The sequence below is a fragment of the Hemiscyllium ocellatum genome, chromosome 26 (assembly GCF_020745735.1).
Source record: "Hemiscyllium ocellatum isolate sHemOce1 chromosome 26, sHemOce1.pat.X.cur, whole genome shotgun sequence".
Lineage (NCBI taxonomy): Eukaryota > Metazoa > Chordata > Chondrichthyes > Orectolobiformes > Hemiscylliidae > Hemiscyllium > Hemiscyllium ocellatum.
Window position 1 is genome coordinate 23,476,897 of NC_083426.1, and position 20,349 is coordinate 23,497,245.

The window sequence follows — 20,349 nt, forward strand, 5'->3', positions numbered from 1 at the left end:
TACCTCAATATATGTGAAATATCGCATCAAATAAATTCAGATTTTGTAAGTGACCAGATGCATATCAGCATAAATGTGGGTATATTAACTCTATTGCCCTCATGTGCTAAGCTGAGAGGTGAGAGCTGCTGTTTAATCAGGTGGAAGGTGGTACAGTTTGGAAACTATGCCACTTTTCCACCTCCCCCTGATTAAGCCTGATTTAAGAAAACAGTGTTACCCTCTGGAAGTGGCCTTATCTTAATGCTGCTCTTTGAAGATATGGCCATGCCATGGTCAACATACCAAGTAAACATTAGTGAGTTTCCCTATAGTTAGCTGAGGGATGCAGGATGCTTCTGTTTGTTCAGTCCATGCCCAGTGGAGATACCCATCAGAGGCATAGAAAAGGCTTGTATTTTCCCTACATACTGTGGCCCTGCTCCCCTCTTTACCTCACTCCTGAACCTGTTGCCCTTATCTTCACTTCAAATTCTGCTATCAGACCTTCAGCTTGGGACTATAGTCGTACCAGCTGAGGCCACAACTCCCAGGGCACTTCCCCTTCACAGAGAAAGAAAATTCATTCTGAGCATTGTGAAGGGTAAAATGAGACTTTTATGTATCTTTTTGAACAGATGGACAGTGTCATGAAGTTTCTACACAGCAACAAATTGACCATTTTTAAAAATGTATAATTACTACATATTTAAGTTATAGCCTCTATGTTTCAGAGTCGAGTGTATTCATCTGATGTTGCCAAAATATACTCCATCAACGTGACCAATGTAATAGGAGGCGTATCATCGTATTGTGGACCATGTGCACTGGAATCGACCTCCTCAGGATCTTCTTGTGTGTCATGTTCACCAGGCCAGTACATAGACAAGGAATCCAGTAAATGTCAAGCATGTCCACCAAGTACCCACCTCAAAGCTCATCATCATTACGGAAAAGAATCTTGTATCCCATGTGGACCCGGCACCCAAAATAATTTGGTAATCATTATTACTTACATTCCTGGATTAAAATAAGTGGGGCATCATTGCTATGAATATGATTATACTCATGGATATTTTGGTGTAGCATTGTGTAAGACAGCTCTAGACTGCCATAACCCAAATGACAGAAAAACATCTCCGCTGTTAATATCAGAATGCACAGTTTTGTGCTGCAGAGTCATGTCCTTTTGGAAATGTGTTTTCAGTTCTGACACAGCACTCACACAGAAATTACAGAAGGGGATACATAATGTGTTTTATCCAGTGAGATACTGGCACCGATCAGATTTGGAGATTGAGGTTTACCCTCTGCTCACACATTTAGTGTTCAATTATGAGGTCAGATAACCTAAACGTTAGTAATCTTTTTACAAATTGTGTCAGATATATACAAGTACTTGAATGAAATAACTTAAAGGAACTCGATTTCATTTGGCCTTAGTATTTATGCTGAAAAATTAAATTGAAATCTGTGGGTCCTTCTATAGGAGCACCTTAATTTTATTGCTCACTTCTTACTTTTGTTCCATAGTCTGCAGTGGCTAATTTTCAAAGAGGAATCCCAAATAATTCTCTTTCCTAGTTACATTCCTCTGTAATAGTGGTTCCAGGCGTAAGTGCAGTCCCAGTGGATAGTACGTTGGTGTATTGAGTTCTATAACTTGGAATGTTGGAAAATCTTCTACCCACCAGACTGAGAGTGAAGTGATACACATTCCAGAGGTGGGAGGGAGAGCAGCATTTAGATATTTATTCATGTCTCTAAGTAGTGTGAATAGGTGCCCAAAGACTAGTTGGTTGCATGTCTTCACCATTGGAGAAAGCATCAGGGACCCTGTTGGGAACATGGGGTGACTTTGGAATTCAGAGCGAGACAAAAGTAAATATGCTCTTAAATGTGATCATTTAATATTTTTATCCAATGTATTATGTGTACAATAATTCTTGAAGATCAATAGTTATTCAATAGTTGATTATATAAGGACCAACATATGAAGTAATAATTGCTGAAGTAATGTAGTTATACTGCCGGGTACTTACAAATTCAATATGTAAACCATTTGTTCAAAGGTGAATCTCTTTGGCTGAAGTGACTAACTGAGAAAATGAAGTGAATTAAGAGAGAATGACTAGATAATACCTGCTGAGTGTTTGAACAGCCTGAAGATTTCAAGAGATCAGAAAGACTGAGAAAAATAGGGCATGCTTTGAAATTTGGCATAAGAGGAGATGGGGGTCTGCAATGAGTCAGGATAAATCTGTGGAGATTTTAGCAGAAGGAAAAAGATGTGTTATTATGTGTTTGGAGCTTAGAAGAAAAGTGATAGGAAAGCTCAGAGGGAAAAATGGAATTTGCAGTATAATACCGTTTCACATCCTAAAGGATGTATTCAAGTGTTTCTAACTGAAATAATAACATTTGAACTGTAGTTAGTCTTGCCTGTGTTCATTGATACTGTTAAAGATTCCCCCTCTTCAGGCATTGTGCATCTTTCCTTCAAACCTGTCATTGTCATTTCCCTCCATAAAAACTCACATCTGGCTCTTCTCTTCTTAGAGCAAAGGTCTATTTTCATCCTCCTTTTCGTCTCCAAAATCCTTGCATTTGTTGGTGCCTCCAAAATCTGTCTCTAGTTTTCCTGCAAATCCATGTTTGTACTTTGTATGCAGAAAAAGTTGAACAATATTTTTATATCTCTAGTGACCAGAAGTACGGAGGAAGTAGTACGAGTGGTGAATACAGCTATTGAGTATCAAACTGCAACATCCCTTTTATCATACATAGTTCTGACAATGAAATATGTTTTGCTTAAACTTCTGTAAATATCAAAATCTAATGATATGGCATGAATAGGCTGGGGCTGTTTTCCCTGGAGCATTAGAGAGACATGGATAGGATAAATAGATAAGGTGCTGTCTCTCGGGTGGGGGAGTCCAGAATTAGAGAGCATAGGTTTAGGGTGAGAGGGGAAAGATATAAAAGGGACCTCAGGGGCAACTTTTTCACAAAAAGTCCATCTACACCATATCGACAGCATTACCCTCATCAAATCTTTCTGTTGCCTCTTCAAAATATTCCACCAAGTTAGTTAAACATAACGTCTGTTTTGAATGGAATGATCTACCAGTGGAAGTGGTGGAGGCTGCTACAATTACAGCATTTAAAAGGCATCTGGATAGGTACATGAATAGGAAGGGTTTAGAGGGATGTGGGTGAAGTGCTAGCAAATGGGACTAGATTAGGTTAGGATATCTGGTCAACATGGACGAGTTGGACTGAAGGGTCTGGTTCTGTGCTGTACAACTGAGACAGCGTGGAGTTACAAAGGGGAAATCGTGCTTCACTAACCTTCTGGAATTTTTTGAGCATGTAACTATGAAGATGGACAAGGGAGAGTCAGTGGATGTAGTGTACCCCCTTGACTTTAAGAAAGCCTTTGATCAGGTCCCACATAGGATATTAGTGAGCAAAATTAGGGCACGTGGTATTAGGGGTACTGACTTGGTACTGACATGGTACTGACTTTGGATTGAAAATTGGCTAGCTGACAGGAAGCAAAGAGTAGTGATCAATGGGTCCCTTTCGGAATGGCAGGTGGTGACCAGTGGGGCACCACAAGGTTTGGTGCTGGGACCGCAGCTGCTTACAATATACATAAATGATACAGATGAAGGCATTAACAGTAATATTATCAAATTTGCTGATGATACAAAGCTGGGTGAAATGTGAGAAGGATGGTATAAGAATACAGGGTGACTTAGACAGGTTAGGTGAGTGGACAGATGCATGGCAGATGCAGTTTAATGTGGATAAATACGTGATTATCAACTTTGGTGGCAAGAACAGGAAGGCAGATTACTATCTAAATGAAGTCAAGTTAGGTAAAGGGAAAGTATAACGAGGTCTCGGTGTTCTTATACATCAGTCAATGAAAGCAAGCATGAAAGAAAGTACAATGAAAGAAAGAAAGTACAATGAAAGCACATCAGGCAGTGAAGAAAGCTAATGGCATGCTGGCTTTTATAACAAGAGGAATTCAGTATAGGAGCAAAGAGGTCCGTCTGCAGCTGTACAGGACCCTGGTGAGACCGTACCTGGAGTATTGAGTCCAGTTTTGGTCTCCAAATTTGAGGAAGGACATTCTGGCTATTGAGGGAGTGCAATGTAGGTTCATGAGGTCAGTTCCCAGAATGGCGGGACTATCATATGTTCAAAGATTGGAGCGACTGGGTCTGTATACCCTTGAGTTTAGAACGATGAGAGGGGATCTGGTTGAGACGTATAAAATTATTCAAGGATTGGACACTCTGGAGGCAGGAAGCATGTTTCCGCTGATGAGTGAGTCCAGAACCAAAGGACACAGTTTAAAAATAAGGGGTAAGCCGTTTAGAAGAGAGTTGAGGAGAAACTTCTTCACCCAGAGAGTAGTGGATATTTGGAATGCTCTGCCCCAGAAGGCAGTGGAGGCCAAGTCTCTGAATACTTTCAAGAAATAGATTGACAGAGCTCTTAGAGATAGGGGAATCAAGGGTTATGAGGATAAGGCAGGAACAGGACACTGATTGTGGATGATCAGCCATGATCATAATGAATGATGGTGCTGATTCAAAGGGCCAAATGGCCTACTTCTGCACCTATTATCTACTGTCTATGACTCTATGACTATCTTACATCTGGGAACTACTCGTGTTGTTAAATTATTTTCTGCAACTCAGGAATTTGTGGCTTCAAGCTCCTCCTAATGATTTGAAAAATATTTATTGGCCACTACCCTGTTTCCTGTAACTCAGCCAATTTTGTATCCATGTTGCTATTGATTCTTTTGCTCCATGATAGATGACTTGGGTCATAGGTCTGTATGGCACTGCATCATAAAAGTCCATCTACACCATATCGACAGCATTACCCTCATCAAATCTTTCTGTTGCCTCTTCAAAATATTCCAGCAAGTTAGTTAAACGTACCGTCTGTTTTGAAATCATGCCCTCTCTTCCTAATAAACCCACTTTTTCCATGTAACTACTAAATAATCCCAAAGAATTGTGTCCAGAAATATCCCCACCACTGAAGCTAAACTGACTGGTTTGCAATTGCTGGACTTATTATAAAATTTGTTGATCAAAGCTGTAATCTTGACACTTTTCTCTTACTTCCTTCAAATCCTTAGATGCATCATATCTGGTCCTGGATAACTTTAAGTACAACAGTCTATCCAGAACTTCTGCCCTATCAGTTTTGAACCCTTCTAGTGACTGAGAACTGTCCTTTGTCACCATGGCCTGTGGCTCCATTTCTCTCTTTGGTGAAGACAGATGCAAATTATTCATTCAGAACCATAGCAAAGCCTCTTGTCTTCATGTGAAAATCTCATTTTGGTTGGTTCCTAATCAGTCCTACCCCTTTTGCCACCTTTTTACGACTAAAATAGCTTTTTGTTGGCTGGCAGAATTTTCTCATAATTCCTTTTTGAGTCACTTATTTATTTTTACATCTCCCATCATAATCCACAATACGCCTCCTGGTTCTCAATTTTTTTTCTATCTGATTTGTGTCAAAAGATACATATCTCTCCAAACTCTTCCTATTCATATACCCATCCAGATGCCTTTTAAATGTTGCAATTGTACTAGCCTCCACCACTTCCTCTGGCAGCTCATTCCATACAAACGTACCACCCTCTGTGTGAAATGGTTGCCCCTTAGGTCTCTTTTTTTTTATCTTTCCCTTCTTTCCCTAAACCTATGCCCACTAGTTCTGGACTCCCCCACCTCAGGGAAAAGACCTTGTCTATTTATCCTATCCATTACCCCTATGATTTTGTAAACCTCTATAAGGTCACCCCTCAGCCTCTGATGCTTCAGGGAAAACAGCCCTAGCCATAAGATAGTCTCGCCATACAGCATGGAAACAGATCCTTTGGTCCAACCCGTCCATGCCGACCAGATATCCCAACCCAATCTAGTCCCACCTGCCAGCACCCGGCCCATATCCCTCCAACCCCTTCCTATTCATATACCCATCCAAATGTCTCTTAAATGTTACAATTGTACCAGCTCAGTTAATATAGTTACTGGAAGAGGAGCATGGGAATTCTCTTCTGATTCTTGTCAAATATGCTTCAATCCATAGCTCAAAAACAGATTACTTTGTCAATTGATTAGATTAATTTATGGGAAACTTGTCCCCTTTTGCACTGACTGCTCTATTTGTCTATATAACAACTTGATTACAATTTAGAAGTAATCCATTGATTGTGAAGATTTATTGAAGAAACTCTTTCAAGACATCTTCGGTAAAATTGTAGGAACAAATTACTGCAGATGCTGGAATCTGAACTGAAAACAAAAAATGCTGGTGATCACAGCAGGCCAGGCAGCATTCATGGAGAGTCTTCAGCTCTGATGAAGATTCATCTGGACTCAAAATGTTCACTTGTTTTCTCTCCATGGATGCTGCCTGACCTGCTGTGATTTCCAGCACTTTTTATTTTAAATAAAATTGATTTGTTTGAAATCTCTCCATGTTGATAGTTTGTGTGTGCATTTCTTTTTCAGAACCACACACTCTGTTACAACAATTGCACATTTATAATTCACAAAGAGCATTGGACATGGCACTATGACTTCAGTCTTCTCAATGAATCCACGTCGATTACAAGTGGTCCTCGTTTCACTCCAAAAGGAGTGCGATACTTTCACCATTTCAACATTGACCTCTGTGGAAATCAGGTAGAAATGAAAGACGTCTTGATACTAATAAGGATTCAACACCTTCATGTACACAAAACGATTAACCACCCTTCTGGAATTAAATGTTTACGCTTTTTATTTCCATAAGGGAAGGAAATTGGCCTCTTGTGTGGATAATGTAACAAGTGAAGGTGTAATTGATAATGATGAAGGTTTTGCCAGAGCTGTCACGTCCTATATCTGCCAATCTACACTTGTTCCATCAGATGTGACAGGATTTAGGACAATTATGTCAGCCCATCCCATCAATTTAGCGGATCACTTGATTGGTGAGTGTTTTTTTTAAAACAGAATGCATGGATATAAGACATGTACATGCTGGAATGGATGTGAATAGAAATGTTTGCCAATTATTATAGTGAGCTATTGTCTCAAACTATAGGTGAAACAAAAGGTAACAATGAGCTATAACTATGTTGAGACATCAAGGAGAAGAGTAAAGATGTTGCTGGTTAAAGTGAATGGGCTTGGCTTTCATCTGTTATATTATTATAAACTGGAGAAGCATCATATTTTTATAAATTTTAACCTGTAAATTACAATCTGCAGGTGCTACCATATGAGAATATCGACACATATTATTGCTAGATAATGAAATGCTGTTTACCAAGAAGTGAATACCTTTTTAAATCTCAATTCAACTACTTTAAAAATTGAAATAATTGGTTAAGTCTGCATCAGATATTTTTGATGCTGAATTTTTTATTCTAGTTCTTTCTTGAACTAACATTCCTACAGCTGATTATCAGAGTCTAAATAACCAAAATATTAAACTGCAAATATCATCTACCTCTCACAACACCCAAATGCTGAACATTAGCCAACTACTGTGTGAAGTGCAAATGAGGAATATTTCTGATTCTATTTCCATTCTCGTAAATAATATATCATAAAACAAATATAAAAATTGTCTTATGAGCTGCCATTTCTTGTCAAATAATCATATGTTTAGTGGTTTTAATCATATTAAAGAAAATGTCAATGTGATAAAGATCATAGGGCACTTAGCAGGAGTGGAGGACTATGAAATAAACATCTTTGAGAATTTGTCGAAGATACCACTGTGTTAAATTTATTTTGAAGAATACAAACCTTTTTCATTCATTGATAAATGCTGTGGCTGACAAATTAATCCCATTAAGACAACAATATCTGGTTCTAAACTGAACAATTTCTTAAAAGTTTTCTTTTTTCTTTCCAGGAGTGACCACTCAAACCACACTGGATAATATCACTGCTGACCCTGATCTGTTTCCTATTGAGAAAGACAGAACACTACCCGATATAATCTTTTTTTATAGGTACGTGACTTGGGCTTCATTGCTGAAAAGAATTGTTAAATTCCTGAATTTCATGGAAATACTGGGAATGAAATTGGATTTCATTGCACCCATTTTCTGGTGAGTGCAATGTAGTTCGATTTTAGTGCCATTCTCCCATGTTTGAAAGTGTCTGATTGCCCCTATTTGTTCAGGCACTGCTGCGTTATCCCTCCTTCACAATGATCTAAATTGTACCCTTGAATTTGAGAGAAAATGGCCCATTGCCCAATTTAGGTCCCAAGCCAGAGATTACTTTTGCCTGAAAGCAATAGGCCTTGAGCTAATGTGTTCAACATTACCTGATTCATATACATGCTGACTGGTAGTCTTTAAAATGTCAGTTGGAGGTTATCACCATAAAGAGATTTATTTCCATAAATAGATATCTTAGTGTGGAGCCAAGAGGAACCATAGTACTGGCCATGACTCATTCAGTTGAGCAAGACTTACCTTGTTTTGCGGATGTACAAAGACAGGCAGAATAACTTTGGTTGTTTAATGTGCTTCCAGATAAAAAAAGAACAAACAGTTTAATTAGAATTCTTGGAACAGGTACCAACAAGTATGTGAGACGAGTTAGGGACAGTCACTATGCCTTCACTTGGAAGAAAACGTGAACATTGTTCAGTTGTTGTCATTTGGAAACAGTCAACACTTGGTTGTGATCGGTGAGCTATTATTGGTTGGAAGGCATCAAAACTGATTGGCCGTCCGTGGCCAAAACTCCATTTTCACTTTTTGTAATCACCCTAGTTGAATAACAACTTGCATGAAAGGTATTCGGTGAACTCACTTCAAATGAATGATTGCTTTGTATGCAGTCATGAAAAACTGGTTAAGAAGCTGAAAGAAGCATTAACAGAAGCTGTTTAAAAAAATCAAGCCTTTACTGGGAAAATGCAACTAAATAAAATATTATGTAATCATAAAAAAACCCCATTTGCTTCACAAAATTTACAAACAATACAACTCATCTCCAGGAAACATTTCATGCTGCAATTTTGTATTTTGTTGGTCATACAGATTTTTCTGTACTTTCTCTGCCACATTCTCTGCATTTAGATTCTGGGTTCTGCAGAGGAGGGAAACAGGTCATTAAACAAGGTTGCACTGAATTTGTCCATACAAAGCAAAAAAAGATGTTCCAATAAATTTACAGAACAATCTCAAATGAACATTAGCAAACCAGCTAAATAGAAATGAATTTTTTTCCTAAGTTAAAAATTCAATAGTTTCAAAGAAAATATGAGAAAATAAAAATAGAACATAGAACATAGAACAATACAGCACAGAACAGGCCCTTCGGCCCACGATGTTGTGCCGAACATCTATCCTAGATTAAGCACCCATCCATGTACCTATCCAATTGCCGCTTAAAGGTCGTCAATGATTCTGACTCTACCACTGCCACGGGCAGCGCATTCCATGTCCCCACCACTCTCTGGGTAAAGAACCCACCCCTGACATCTCCCCTATACCTTCCACCCTTCACCTTAAATTTATGTCCCCTTGTAATACTCTGTTGTACCCGGGGAAAAAGTTTCTGACTGTCTACTCTATCTATTCCTCTGATCATCTTATAAACCTCTATCAAGTCACCCCTCATCCTTCGCTGTTCCAACGAGAAAAGGCCGAGAACTCTCAACCTGTCCTTATACGACCTATTCTCCATTCCAGGCAACATGCTGGTAAATCTTCTCTGCACCCTCTCCAAAGCTTCCACATCTTTCCTAAAAATGTGTTCCTTAACATACACAACACACCTATGGATACTGATTTCAGGCTGAAATATTTCTTTCTTCTCCCTCTCAATGTTTAGATGGAAATGCACATGTAGTAATGTAGTTCCTGGCATTCTGCAGTCATGGAACTCTGTCCTTAATATCAAGATGGCAGCAACGGAAAAGGCAGCACCCGGGCTCCTGTAGCTGGGCTTGTCCTCTTCATCTGCCTTTTCTTTTCTTTCTTTCTCTTTCTTCTTTTCTCAGTTTTGTTTTAGTTTTAGCTTAAGTGTGCCTTCTAAAGAGAGCTGTTTGGTAGGAAGGCAGTTTTGATGGTGATTGGAGCAGCAGCGTCTTCAGAGCCATTGTGGCTACAGAGTTGGCTGGCTTATGAAGCCCGGAGCAGGAACTCTGGCAGCAACATGGTATGGATTGGTGAAGCCTGGAGTGGGGACTGAGCATGGCATGGCATGGCGTGGGCAGGTGAAGTCTAGGGTGGTACTCTGGGGGTGACATAGCATGGGCTGGTGAAGCCTGAAGTGGGGACTCTGGGAATGACATGACATGGGCAGGTGAAGCCTGGAATGGCACTCTGGGGATAGCATGGTGTGGGCAGGTGAAGCCTGAAATGGGGACTCTGGGGCCAGAGAAGGAAAAGTTGGTCTCTCTTTGGGTTCTCTTTCTTTATTTTCTGTTTTATTTTAAAGTAATGAGCTTGGTGCTGTTACATGGCGATAGTATAAAATTGTCACTGTTTTTTATATTGAATATATGTGACAGTAAATCATTCAATTTAATTCAATCAATTTATGTGACCTGTGCTGTTAGGCACACTCACTGCAGGCACTTATCATACAAGTATTTGTAGGATAGGCAGAGTGCAACCAGAATTGGTAAAAGGGTAATGTCGCCATGGGCCTAATGGACCACAGAGCTGCTCTCCCATTAGAGAGCAGACGAGGGGTGAGTTGAGAAGGAGATTACATCAAAGTGACCTCAGCTGGTGCAGGAATTGAGCCCATGCTTTTGGCATTCTTTTTACATCACAAACCAGCTGTCCAGCCAACTGAGCCGCCCATTCTCATCCCACTTTCCAGCACTGGTCTATCAGCTTAAAGCTTCAGGAATTTGGGTGTGCTCCAGTTCCTTTTAAATAAGTTTTTTCCGCCTCAACAGGACAGTGAATTCCAGTCACCCACCATCCTCTGGGTGAAAAAGATTTCCCTCATGTCTGTTCTAATTCTTCTACCATAAATCTGTGCCCCCATGTGTCTTCAGTACTAGGGGAAGTAGGTCTTCCCTGCCCACGTGATCCAAGCCCCTTGTAATTTTGGACTGGTCAATAAAATTGCTCCTCAGTCTCCTTTGTCTAAGAGAAACAGCCCTACCTTATTCGGTCTTTCCTCATGGTTACAATTTTCAAAACCTGGAAACAATTTTGTAAATCTCCTTTCACTCTTTCTTTAAACAATTACTGTATTGTGGTGACCAGAATTGTATAAAAAACTCAACCCATCGCTTAACCAGTGTCTTAAGTGGTTCCAGTATTAGATTCCTGCCCTGGTATTCAGTACCTCTGTCAATGAGGGAAAACATCCCCTTGCATTCTTTATCACCTTATCAGCCAGTCCTGTTGTCTTCACGGATCAGTGGGCATGTACTCCAAAGTTTCTTACTTTCTTTTCACCTCTCAATAACCTTTGCTTATTAGGTATTCTCTTGGCGTCCCCAACTGCAAAGCTTCTGGTTTGAATTCAGTTTTTTGTCAACTCAATCAAATCTTTGATATCTTCCTCAAGTAGACAGTCAACCTCTTCATTATCAATTACCTAATCAATTTTGTGTCATCTGCAAATATCCTAACCATGCCAGCCATAACTGAGGCCTTCAGACCACCATTGAAAACCATTATTCATTCACAAAACTTCTGTTGGCCATTACTCTCTGCCTGTATAAAAATATGGACTTTATTGAATTCAAATTCCACGAGCTGCCATGGATTTGTACCAATGTCCCCATTAGAGCTGTGGATATTTAGGATCTGAAACAAAAACAGAAATTTATGGAGAAACTCAGCAGGTCTAGCAGCACCTGTACAGAGAGAAACAGAGTTAACATTTCAAGTCCAGCGACCCTTCATAACAGTTCTGAAGAAAGATCACTGAACCCAAAATGTTAACTCTGCTTTCCTGCCATAGATCATGCCAGTTCTGCTGAGTTTGTCCAAAAATTTCTGTTTTTTTGTTCCCCAGAACATTATCCTGAGATTCTGGATTACCACTGCCACTGCAACACCACTTCCCCATGAAATATATCACAAAGTATTATGCTCATCTTACCATCACTGCATAATAGCATGTGGCTCAAAGGTGTAAAAGTCCTAGACTCCATCATAACTTGGGTATGACATAATGATGGATGCAGGCTACATTTTGTTGCTGAATAGCTTAATTTCAGCACAGACACAGAACTGCCTGTGAATGTAATATTTCTATATATACAAGATGTAACAAATGTTGGGTCTTTCAATATTATATTACCTACATCTAGATTATTCTATTATGAAGGATAACACAAGCATTGCCACGAGGTAAAAACAATGACTGCAGATGCTGGAAAACAGATTCTGGATCAGTGGTGCGGGAAGAGCACAGCAGTTCAGGCAGCATCCAATGAGCAACGAAATCGACGTTTCGGGCAAAAGCCATTCATCAGGAGTAAAGGATGAAAGGCTTTTGCCTGAAACGTCGATTTCGCTGCTCGTTGGATGCTGCCTGAACTGCTGTGCTCTTCCAGCACCACTGATCCAGAAACAAGCATTGCCACATCAGGTACAGGAACACTGCTGCAAGAAAATCACACATTTTGCCACTGTGTTGAAAAACAACCAGATATATCAAGTAGTGAAAAGCAACAAGTATCCACAAAAGAGCCCACAGAAAGATCAAGGCTGAAAGATAATTTGCAAATATTCCAATGTTCATCAAAAAGAAAGGAAAAAGACTGTGTGCTGACCATGGAAAAACCAATGTTTTAGCTGCAGCAAGCTAAACCACTTTCCATGCAAATGTTTAGCCAGGAGGAAGACAAATAGTCAATAAAGCTTGTTATCGTGATTGCTGCGGAGGTGCCGGATAACATTTCTCAAGCATGCTACTGCAGAGCTGTTGGTTGAAAATTTGGATGATTCATTCTACATCTTAACAAAGTTTATCAATTGAAAATTCCTACAAGATAGTGAGCTTCACAGATCTGAGGAAGGTCGGACCAACGATGATCCAGAAATGAAATCCTGGAAGGTGAAGTTGAGGCTCTGTGATGGAATGATGCTCACCGCAAGAGGCAACTTAATCTGAGTGCCCAATGCGATGGCAACAATGAAGATTTGGAATTTTAGAATATAAACACAAATCAAAAGTTATTCAATGCAGCAGAAGCAAAATCAAACTCTTGGACTGATTTTCCTAAAATCACAAGTCACATTGACTGATGAACAGACTAAGAAGCAAAATGAGACTGTAGCTAAAGCAAAGTGGGGTGTCCAAGATAACCATATAAATCAGCTCAAAACATTTCAAAGCTGGACCAGAACTCAGTTCCACCACATCCCCAGACTTCCCCGGGGGTCTCCCCACCTGTTGGTTCCCTAGGGTCTTGTTGGTCCTGCTCCCCTCACTCCCTCTGGTGTGTGCTCTTCTTGCCCTTCCCTTTGCCTCCTCTGGCCATGCTCACCCCCTCTGGCCATGTCTGCCTCACCCCTTCAGCCCCTGCTCCCCTCACCCCCCCTCTGGCCCTTGCTCTCCTCACCCCTGAGTCAGCCCACTCAGCTAATTTTAGCACTGATCCTGCAGTTGAATGAACGGCCGTGTGAGTGAGAATGAGTGACTGTGAGTGAGGGGAAAGTGACTGATTGATGTGACTGATCAGTGACTGTGACTGAGTGAAGGGCGAATGACTGACTGACCAGTGAGACTGAGAAACTGAGAAGGAGTGTCTGACAAATGGAGTGAGAATGATGTGCCACGCAACAGGCTAAAGGCAATGTTAATGTAATGCAGGTGAATCTTTCCACTGCCAACACTGGTGGACTATCCTGTCGGCTCAGCCAATTCCACCTCCTCTTCTCCATCACTTTTGTCCTAATGCTCCATTTTCATCAGCTTTCAGTAACACTGGCTATTGTCAGTTTGTTGCCAGCTTCTGTCTTGATTATGCTCATGCAGACTATTTCACTTTGGAAGTTCTGCAAGCTGGAGTCTATTGGCAGCGCAGGCATCAAGTGTGCATCAGGACCAGGCAATCCTCTGTTTATTGTGCAATTTTGTCTTTATAATTTTTTTTGTGCATTTGCACCTTGATTGGATTTTCATAAATAAGTGGGTAATGTCCAGCTTTCAAACATCATAGTAAATATCTAGCAAGCTGTAGTGTCACATCCACAAGCAAGCTGTCATCCAGGTTTGTTTTGGAAAATCTAATTGATATTCAACACCAGTACTAAAAAACTACAGCAGAGCAGCCACAACAATCCTCTTGCAATGCACAAAGGTTACAGTGGGGCACTTCAGGCAATCAGTCCGCAGTCCACGGGTTGACTCTTCCTGGTGAATCACAACCAAAATTGACTGATGCAAAATGATTTCTGGTTGAATTTTGCACATGTTGAGACAGATTACACAATGTCATGGGTTTCAGTTTCAAATGAATTTTTTGTTTAAAGAATGTGGATCCTTTCAATTTGGGTGATATGCTGTTCAACAAGTTGTGGTGTGGAACGAGGCAGTTCGCTCACAGGTCCCAGGGAAACCACCTCATTGGCTAATTTTCAGGGGAAACAGAATAAAAAGAACAGAAGGAAAACATTCAAGCTGCCATGCCATTGTTTGAAAGAGCTCTCCACTTTGCTGTGCCCCTTTCCCCAAACTTATTAAAAACATCTTTTTCAAATACTTATTCATTTATCTTTTGGCTGCCTTTATTGATGCTGGTTTCATCAATTTTTTTGATGGGGAAGATAGGATAATGGTATTGTAACAAAGGCCACTAAAATTAGGAAAGGGATGACAGGATAAACATAGAAAAAATTTACGAAGCAATCCAACTAGGGGCTCATGGTATATAATAATAACTAAAGAAAATCAACAGGGAATTTGGCATAAAGTTTTTTTTTATCCAGAGAATGGTTAGAATGTGGAGCATGCTTCCACAAGGAATAGTTAAGGCAAATAACATCAATGAGTTTAACGGGTGGTTAAATAAGTATGAGAGAGAAAGGAAAAGAGGGGCTTATGCTGACAGGGTTAGACATGGGTGGAGCACAAGCACTAGCGCAGACCCATTGGGTTTGTCGGCTGGCTGCTAATCATTAAGCTGTACATTCCATATAAAAATTGCTGTCTCATTTAACACATGCACACATTTTTGTATGTAAATACCTTTGTTGAAGCAACTACACAGGTATCCTGTCACTAAGTCACCCTTTATCTACATGTGCACAATTCATGGACTCTGAGCAGCCTACTCAGACCCAGTCCCCAGAATGAGGATACTCTCAAAATCCCCTGTTTATTTTTTTTTAATCAGTGAATATTTTATTTCCACATTCAGCAATAGAGAAATCAATTCTGCTTTCACGTACAGGACTCCAGAATCCCACTCAGCTCAGAGTGAGCCTGTCAAACAGGTACTCTCCCAGGCCATTCTCAGGGGCTCCCAGTCTCTTCAGGTTGGTGATGTGATCTCCCAGCTTCTTGATCATCTTCACTTGTTCATCCAAGTAGTGCCTCTCCAGGAAGTCACACAGATGAGGGTCCATGTGGCCAGAGGAGAGTTTGAATCCCCTGTTTATATCGATCAGCCAGGGGTGCCTGATTGGCACAGGTTAGCAACCCTAATCAAGGATCTGAGTCAGTAAGATCCACCTGGCCCTCCTTTCCTGTCACTATATTAATATTCATGTTCTCAATTCTCTGCTCATGATCTTAATTATAAGCTCTCTAATTACTACCTCAACAACTACCTGGGGTGGCTCAGTGGTTAGCACTGCTGCCTCACAGCACCAGGTTCCCGGGGTGACAGTTTGTGTGGAATTTGCACCTTCTCCCTGGGTCTGTGTGGGTTTTCTCTGGGTGCTCTGGTTTCCTCCCGCAATTCAAAGATGTACAGGTCAGGTGAATTGGCTATGCTAAATTGCCCATAGTGTTAGGTGCATTGGTCAGAAGGGGGTGCGTTACTCTTCAGAGGGTCGGTGTGGACTTGTTGGGCCGAAGGGCCTGTTTCCACACTGTAGGGAATCTAATCTAATCAAACTAGTACTACCTTGCACTCCACATAATTAATAATTCTGCTATTAATTTATGGACTCTGAACAATATGCTTATACACCAATCACTCTTCTTTCCCTTTTCATTTCCCATCCACATCCATACTTTCCACCAAGACTATGCATCGACATATTAATTTATTGGGAGCGCTGCACTTATTGCCTTTTTAAAGCTCCTGCCAACCCCTTATCCATTCACTTAGTACTGCCACTGGTTCACTTCACATTTTCAAATGGTTGCTCAATTTAAGCGCATCATTAGCATGTTGCAGAACAGATTAAATCAGAAGAGACTTTGTTTATATTATACAGGTCTACTGAGTCAACACAGACTTGCAAAAATGGAAGAGCATCCACAGTAAGATTGAGATGCAGTCCTGAAAATGTCGGCTCAGGAGTCATTTCAGTGCCAAGGTAATGCCTCCCATTCTATAACAATATTTGTACAGTTGTTGCCTGCATTCTCACACCAAAAATTAGAACATTTGTTATAATACTGGGTACTTATAAATATACCTCTCAATCAAATCAGCTGTTAAATCAATAACCAAAAAAATGAAATAAACCAGCAGTTCTCAGCTGAACAGGTACCGATATGTGAAAAGTGAATGTTGCTCAGGAGGATTCACTCAAATGTAACAATGATATACCATTTACTGCTCTGTATCATAGCAACTGAAAGCGCCTGCTTCAAATCACAATGAAACAGAATTTGTATCCAGATGGTCGATGATAATCTATCAACCAACAGTATGAATGATGAATCTGTAAATGCTCAGTTAGATAAGATGTTTTGCCTTCAGAAAACCCGGTGCTTTCCATTGTCACTTTCATAATCAGGGAATACAAAACGTACAAAAAGAAGTGTAGAGCATCATTTTCAGTCGTTGTGAACTGAATGTTCGGTGATGCCACATTTGTATAATTGATGAACTGTAATAGCTAACGAGACAGCACTTCTAATAAAAACAGCTCCAAACATGCAGCATCTTGAGACTGTTGCTGGCTTCTGTTTTTTTATAGATATTATTATTGAAAATTTAATATTTTTACAAGTTTACAAAAATTGAAAAAATCGCAAGTATAAACACTGATATACAATTAAATCTTAAATAATAACCAAAATTTAACAAAAGAAAAATACCGAGAGAAAACAAACAAAACTCAACTAACTACTAATCTAACCTACAACTAACCAGAGTGTATAATTAAGTCTCTTACATTATTCAAATAAGAGAAAGAAAGAAAACCACAATGGATAACACAGAAATTGGATAGTGAGATACATGCTTGGAAAGTGTTAACATCAAATGTAACAAAATCTGTATTCGTGCAGGATTCCTCTCCTAAGGGGCCCTGGACCAACCAGGTTCGCCATCTCAATAAGATAAAAGCCCTTGTTAGGTTGGCCGAAATATTTGTATTTATATAATTCAAGAAGGGCTGCCTTATTTTATGGAATAATTCGGTCTTTTGGTGCACCATATTTGTAAGGAAGTCAAGGGGAATCTGTACCAATTTGAAAATCCAGGGGGCCCTCAGCCACCCAGTTTACCAAAATATTTTTCCTTGCACAGAAAGAGAGAATAGAAAATAATCTCTTCCCATGCATATCCAGGGAGGGTAAGTTCGAAAAGCCCAAAAGAAGAGATACAGGGTCCACTCTAATTTCCGTTCCTGAGATTTCTGTCAGAGCACTTGCTACTTTAGTCCAATATCTACAGACCTTATGACAGGTCCATTGGCAATGTACAAGAGTGTCCACCTCTATTTTACATTTGGGACACATTGGAGATGCTCCTGCCTTAAATTTTGCCAATCGATCCGGTGCTATTTGGGCCCTGTGAAGTATCCTCAGCTGAATAGCCTGAGTTCTGTTGCAGATGGTGATTCTTCTGGCATTTTTCCAAATGTCATTCCATGTTTTTATAGAGATTTCTAGTCCCAAATCCTGATCCCATGTTTTAAGCAGATTGTCCATATCTCCCGATATTTCATCATGTAGTAAATGATAAATAGTACTGACGGAAGATACCCCCATTGGCTGTAGCACTCTACATTCTCTATCTGATTTATAAAGACTATCTAATAACGTAGTCTTCTTCTGTATATAATCTCGAATTTGGAAGTATCGAAAGAGGTCTCCATTAGGTAATCCGAATTTCTGACACAGCTGTTCAAAAGACATCAGGACCCTTCTTTAAATAGATCCCCTAAACAAGAGATACCCCTGATCTCCAGAGTTTGAAAGTGGCATCTGTAAACCCCGGTTGAAATCCCCATGCTCCCACTATCGGAGCATAGGGGGATGTTTTCTGTGAGTTGCCCTCATTTTGCTGCATTATATTCCAAGCTTTAATTGTGTTTAGTATTATAGGGTTTTTACAGTGATCCGTAATGGTTTTCCTCTTGTCTGAAAATAAAAGGTTAATAAGTGGGCATTTTACTTGAGAAGCCTCGATGTCCAGCCAGATTGATTGCGCGTCAGACAAAACCCAACCAGCTATGTAACTTAATAGGGAACTTAACTGATATTTCCTGCTGGCTTCTGCTAAAGTGACCTCTAGTGGCAACCTCAGAATGCAACAGGACTTAAAAGAATTCCGAAAATAAAAAAGGATTCTGGAAATCTGAAGTGAAAACAAAAACAAAATGCTGGAGAAACTGTGTTCTGCTGAAGAGTCACTGGACTCGAAATATTAACTTGGTTTTACCCTCAACAGATGCTGAGTTTCTGCAGAGCTTTCTGCTTTTCTTGCAATAATTCCTGTTCAGATACCCCAAAAATTGCTGAATTCTCGGGATCGAAGCTCTTCAACTGTGTCAACTTCAAGGAAATTTTAACAATGAGATTTATGAAAAAAGTGAGAGAATATTTTCTTAAATATATGGAGCTTTATTGATTTATTTTAAGAGTAATATTATACACGCACATTTAATAGATATGAGTAGGTTTCAATAGCAGTGGAAACAAGGTGCATCAAACACTTGCGGAAAAGTGAACGATCCATTCCAGTCATTCCAGTGTGTATTGATTCAGACAGCAATGATCGACAGAACTAGAGTTTGTAGAATCACACAATACATATCATACACCTCCAATACAACAACATAAGTTCAGCTTGCGTCTTATATGCATGTGAATCTCTAGTTAAATGTGCCTCACCTTAATGCAATTGAACTCCCAATAAACTTATAATTAATAGTATGTTGTCTGCTCTGGTGGTGTCAACAGAAGTTAGCTTCTTGTTGGTGAAACATTTTGCAATTCACTTGTAGAATAATTATTTTCTTTCTTGTTTACAGTAATGATATTATTCTGTTGACAGAAAATGCCAAGAAGGAACGTGTGATGGGTGTACATTCCACTTCCTGTGGGAAACAGCAGAGGCCTGTCCTATTTGTTCAAAAAGTGATTACCATGAGATAATCGGAGCATGCATTAGTGGAATTCAGGTATGAAGATGACAATGCTGCAGTTATTATAGATGAGTTGAAACCAGCATACAGTATATTCTCTCACAAACACATACCAGGGAAGATTTTCTGATTAGTGATAATTAATTGGTATCAGCCATAGAAAAATGGATAGAGATCAATTTTGTCAAGTTTCCATCCATTTATCTCCAATAGAAGACTCCATTTGAGATTTATACAGTAGAAGGACGTATTTGCATCTGGAGTTTTAACTGAATTGATGGGAAGCCTTTGTACCAATTGTTTGACAATGACATGTTTCTGCCAGATAAATAAGATAGTGAAACTAGTAAAAGGGATCCTTCACGCTTGTTTGCTGAAATTAATTTTGGTTAAATTAATATTCTTTTAAAGTGCTGTAATATTTAATTTGCAATGGGACAGAATTGTTTTGTTGTTGAGAAATAAACTAAAAGGACAAAGTTTAAAATGAAGGGATACTTCATTTTGGACAGTGATAAGGAGAAATTCCTTTTCCTATTAGGTCATTTATCATTGGAATTCACTTACCTCTGAGAGCAGCGGAGGCTGACTTATTGTATATATTCAAGGCTGATTTAAACAGTTTTGATCTATCATCAAATCCGGGATTCTGGAGGTCAGACAGGAAAGTGGAGTCAAGGCCACAATCAGATTAGCCATTATCTCATTGAATAGTGAAACAAGCTCAAGCAACCAAATGGCCTACTCCTGCTCCTAATTCTTCTGACCTTGTATAGAAGGGTCTGGAGCACAAAAAGACAACTCTGAACAAAATAAAACAAAGAACTGCAAAA

At 39.7% G+C, this 20,349-nt stretch overlaps 1 protein-coding gene across 1 annotated transcript in view; it reads left to right on the top strand.

Moving 5' to 3' along the window:
* Positions 1-20,349, top strand: part of elapor1 (endosome-lysosome associated apoptosis and autophagy regulator 1) — a 126,412-nt gene that overhangs the window by 88,549 nt on the left and 17,514 nt on the right. Inside the window, exons 14-19 of the mRNA XM_060845453.1 lie at positions 714-977; positions 6,537-6,710; positions 6,820-7,000; positions 7,933-8,032; positions 16,409-16,510; positions 19,426-19,552. Coding sequence (XP_060701436.1) covers positions 714-977; positions 6,537-6,710; positions 6,820-7,000; positions 7,933-8,032; positions 16,409-16,510; positions 19,426-19,552 — 948 coding nt within the window. The remainder of the gene's footprint in view (positions 1-713; positions 978-6,536; positions 6,711-6,819; positions 7,001-7,932; positions 8,033-16,408; positions 16,511-19,425; positions 19,553-20,349) is intronic.